General features: G+C 43.2%; 1 protein-coding gene across 1 annotated transcript; it reads right to left on the reverse strand.

Moving 5' to 3' along the window:
* Positions 1-2,293: 2,293 nt before the first annotated feature.
* Positions 2,294-3,130, reverse strand: LOC147882469 (uncharacterized). Its single transcript, XM_087400254.1, has one exon. It carries the CDS (start codon positions 3,128-3,130, stop codon positions 2,294-2,296), a length of 837 nt encoding a protein of 278 aa, XP_087256380.1.
* Between the last annotated feature and the right edge of the window lie 1,842 nt (positions 3,131-4,972).

Raw genomic sequence — 4,972 nt, forward strand, 5'->3', positions numbered from 1 at the left:
CTTGTTATGCTACAAAGGATGAAAATGCCAACCTGACTTCCTTGTTGAAGATTGCCAAAACAATGGTTGCCAAAAAGGAAGCAACTACAAAGCCAGAGATCTACCCTTTCATGGCACCTTCATTTGACTCCAAGTATAAGAAAAAGCTGAAGTTCAGATACCTAAGATATGCTTCTCTACACAACTATGGAGATGACAAGAAAATTGTTCTCTTGAAGGATATGATTTTCAGATCCACTTGTTCTATCATAGTACCATCTTATAAGGCACTAGACACTGCCCATGTGGTAAGACCTTGCCTTGACATGGATATTTTGCCTCCACAAGATGAGGCATCCCATGAAGATTAAGCATTTTAAATCATCTCTATGTATGCTCCAGATCTCTCTTTTTATGTCAAGGTACTCAACCTGGATAGTCCTCCAAAATGAATAAAATAAATTATTGTGTTTTGTAAACACCTCTGGTCACATTATGATGTAGGCCATGTGTATGTTTTGCTCCATGGTACCTCTTGTAGACATTGTGTGCATGTACCTACAGGGGAGATAACCATTGGAAGGTCCTTTTGTATCCCTTTTGTTTACCTTACACCCAAGGGAACCCTTGCTAGCATGAGAACCTAGCCATAGATTTATCCTTGACCACCATGAGATGGCATGAGAAACTATGAGACTAGATGTATCCTTGACATAGCCTGAGGCATTCCCTTGAGGAGGGGTTTGATGGGATATCTCAAGGTGTATGCCTCAGGCACACCTCGGTTTCTATGTGTGGCTTACTACAAAAACTCCTAGCACTACCTCACCACGAACTATAGCTACACACAGCTCCGACCATCCTCTCCAAGCGACTGTAGCAATGCCATATGTCCGCCCTCTCCAACCAGCCATTGTTAGCCACTACACATGGTTCTTGCAAGCCTCACCATATATGGACAGCACTCCTAGCCTCTACAATAGTTGCTAACTTCCAGGCTACTCACTTCAATGTCGACTCTATAGAAACACATCAACAACAGAAGATAGACATGAAGAGACTCCCACTAACCCACAACCATCTCTCTAGCAACAATTCTTCCATGAACTTCTTCATCTGGTGGCTAATCTACTTCAATGTATTCAGCAAGGTGCGTCTTGATGAGGGTGCTCCAAAAAGAAAAAACGCTTGATTTTTCATGCTCTAATTGCTCATCACATCACGCGCACAATTTTGGTGAAAGTATCACACACTTTTGATCCTGAGTGATAAACCTACTTCTTGCACGCACATCAGCCTCTACATCCATGCATCTGACCCAACATCTAAAATGAACAAGGAAAAGGAAATATTTGCTACTTTTTCATCACTCAAATTTTGGTCTAGATCTATTTCAGAGTAGATTAGATCATCCATAGCGGAGAGAACTCCAAAGTAGCCAATTGAAGCCATACCAAAATATTCCTAAATACTTCTTGAGTCCCTTCGCTCACATGCAGTTTCACATCATTACATTTCCTAAAACCCAACCTTCTATAGTCCAGTGAGCAAACTTCAGAGTGTTTAAATGTTTGATCAATTATTTAGTGGGCAGATAGCACTATTGGAAAAGAGCAAGCTGAGCAAAATGGAGACAAGAAGATGGACACAAATGAAGAACTGTCTCATAGAATGAAGAGAAATGAGGGCCATATGTAGGCTACCTCTACATCCACACTGACATCATAGATGACCTCATACCAAAGGCCACCAAGCTCCTAGAATCTCTCCCCTATCCTCTAGAAGCATCTAGCTCCACCTAACACACCTAACTTCCCCTCTAGCACACACATAGGATCACAAGTGTGCCTATGGAGAGGCAGGACATTGACAAACCCCAACAAAGCCCCCCTCAAGGGACTACCTCAAGCTATGTCAAGGATACAGCTAGCACAAGGTGTCACATGCCATCTCATGGTGGTCATGGATCTATCAATGGCTAGGATCTCAAGCTAGCAAGGGTTCCCATGGTTGTAAGGTATACAGAGTGGGGAACACAACCCCCCCCAATGGTTATCTTCCTTGGATGTACAAACAAAATGTCTACAAGAGGTACCATGAGGGCCAAACCCCCCCTAATGGTTATCTCCCCTGCATGTACAAACACAAGTCTGCAAGAGGTACCAAGGGGACAACACATACATGGTCTACATCATAGGTGACTAGAGGTGAGGACAAAGAACTCATAGTTTATTACAATCATTTTGGAGGACTATCCAGGCAGAGTACCTTAACAACTAGGGGAGATACAAGTGGAGCTCAAAAAACATACTCATCATCTCTTAGATGATGTGGGCTTGACAAGAAGCCTCTTCTTGTAGCAAAGCAAAATATCCATGTCAAGGCAAGGTCTTACCACATGGGCAACTTTACTGCCAAGCCAAGCTATTATGATGACAGTTTTTAGAAGCCACTTATGTCTACTAGCAAGCCAAGCTAATATGATGAGAGTTTTGAGAAGCTGAAGATCATGGTTTGGATTGTTGTCGTCTCTAAAGATCGAGTCCTTTCCATCTTCCCTCTTGGCATATGACAGTCCTAATCTCGACTTCCCTTCCGTAAGTATACCCACTCCCGAATTCGTATCAGGACCAAAGAAGCCACCCATCACTAGTGCTAGTGGCGGTCCTATTAGCAACCCATCTGCCCCAAACTGAGGGCCTCCTCTAGCATAATCGAATAACACAGCTCCGCTGCCTCCCACTTTTTTCAACATCACTGTGTCTGATCCGTCGTCGGCAACCCAGTAGAAAAGGAATGCCTCAAATGTGTCATAGTAGTCGTCTGTACTTCTGTAACCCTCTGGATTAAAGGCTCCAAACCTGACTCCCTTCTCAGTGATGCCCACGATCATGCAAGGACCCTTAAAGTCACATTTCTCGTGAAATGTTGTGGCACTAAAGCCATCGACAGACACCTTGTAGCAGCATTTCAATTCTCGACCGGCTAAGAAAGTGTCAGCTAGGAGAGCATCGGGAAATGGAACAACAATGTTGAGGTAGGGAGAAGCTTGAGAGAGTTGGTCTTGTGGTTGCTGCTGCTGCTTTTTACCGAAGAGGCCTCCTAAAAGACAAGAAGGAGGAGGAGGAGGAAGAGGAGGGGGAGACGCCATAGTTGAGGGTCACGAGGTTTGATGAGCAAAAGATGATGCTGTTGGTAAACTGAAAGGAAAGCAAAGAGTGGACACAAACTCAGAATACTTGCATTATGGAATGAAGAAGAGTGAGGTCCTTAAGTAGGCACCTCATACATGCTCACTGACATCACTGATGACTTCAGAGCTCCACAATCATCTCCTCAATCTGCTCCTAGATTCTCTCAATCATCCTATGTGGCTTTCCACCACCTAACTAGTTCACTCAAGGATCAGCTGAGAAACAGCATTGTTGGAGTCACCTTAGGGCTTGCAACCCTATTTGTTGAGGCTATAGAAGGAGGTCGATGGTGAATAAAGACTCACTCTAGCAACACAACCTGCTCAAACAAGCTATCATAGAGGTTGCCGAGAAGCTAGAGTAGCTTGCTTTTCTTTGGAGTCCACTTCAGGGCTTAGAGATGAATGTCTTCACAATAGAGATATGACAAATGAGTCTCAAAAACTCTTCCTATTTATCTCAACAAAATTTCTCTCTCACACACAAAGAAAGAACAATGGACAGAAACTCTTTCTCTTTCTCAATCACTAAATCTCTCAGAAACTCTCAAAAGAGATGAACAAAAATCCTATGGATAGAAAATCTCATTGAGGGGTAACTCCACCACCCCACTAAGCCACTACCTCCAAGTGAAGCAATAGAATATTCAAATATACTATCTTGTAACTGAAAAACGGACTTTTTTCTCCATAACGATTCCTACAGCAGTCGGTTGTTATTGGACTACAGTCTTACTAATGTATTAAACTTGTTTTGGCTCAACTAGAGCTTGGTTGATGTCGAGAGTAATATCAAGAAGATAGAGTCTTGTGTTCAGCTCTCTTGTATAATTTGGTATCTTGAATTATATCTGCAATTCTTTTTTAAGTTATCCGCTCTGTTTCCAACTATGTGTTGATTCCTGAGATTCCATTTCTTTTAGATAATGTTATTCAAGAGTTCTGCATTGTGAATGAACTTGGAACACATTTGGTAATCCTAATCAATGTTTGAACTCAATATAGATAGTAGAAGGCTCGTGCTGGAAGGAGATGGACAAGAATAAAAAAACATTCTGATTCAACAAAGAGCAAGGTGACAAGAGGACCGCTTCACCACAAAACAAGAAACAATGATGACAAGTGCAGACTGCAAGTGAAGAACTGCAAGTGAAGAGAAGCAACCAAAGAACAAGACAACCACAGCAACCATTACCACCTATGGAAGTATTGGGACCCATTGGTCTAGATACCGTCTGCACTTGCGGACCACTTTGTAGTCTAGAACCCGCACCAGCACCCGCATCCCCATCCGTTCCCAATCGGCGATGTTGTAGTTTCAGCTCCCTAACATGTTTGCAAAACGACAGTTGCATGCCAGCATGCAACTTGTATGTCCCAGTCTACCTGAACATCCCCTTCAAGAGCCTCCAGGAGCGTGCCCATCTGCTCCATGTTGACACTTACATTTCTTGAAAAAGCCCATAAGTACTCAGCCAGTGCATTGGTAGTACATCGGCGTAACAATTCCTCTTGAATGCCTAAAACATATTCCGAATGCAATTGCTGTGAGCGGACTCCAAGTGAGCTTCTGCCACTTGCACCTCTGCTTCTAGGACCACCATCATGTCCTCCAGTTGTTGCAGCTCTAACCTTTCCTACTGACTCCACAAGGACTCATTCTCAATCCGCAACTGAATGACCTCCGATTCCAAACTTGTCACCGCCCCCCGCACCATAGTGCATTGCAAGATGAGTGAGCAATTGAGAACAAAACTATAGTTATACATTAAGAGGCTGCACTCGAAAAGAAAATCTAGT

This window comes from Dipteris shenzhenensis, chromosome 29 (genome assembly GCF_047967505.1).
Source record: "Dipteris shenzhenensis isolate YYH24624 ecotype China chromosome 29, Dip_SZ_1.0, whole genome shotgun sequence".
Classification (NCBI taxonomy): Eukaryota; Viridiplantae; Streptophyta; class Polypodiopsida; order Gleicheniales; family Dipteridaceae; genus Dipteris; species Dipteris shenzhenensis.

Bases quoted from the DNA above. Each gene is read 5' to 3' on its own strand.
- LOC147882469 (XM_087400254.1), bottom strand. From the start codon at position 3,130: ATGGCGTCTCCCCCTCCTCTTCCTCCTCCTCCTCCTTCTTGTCTTTTA.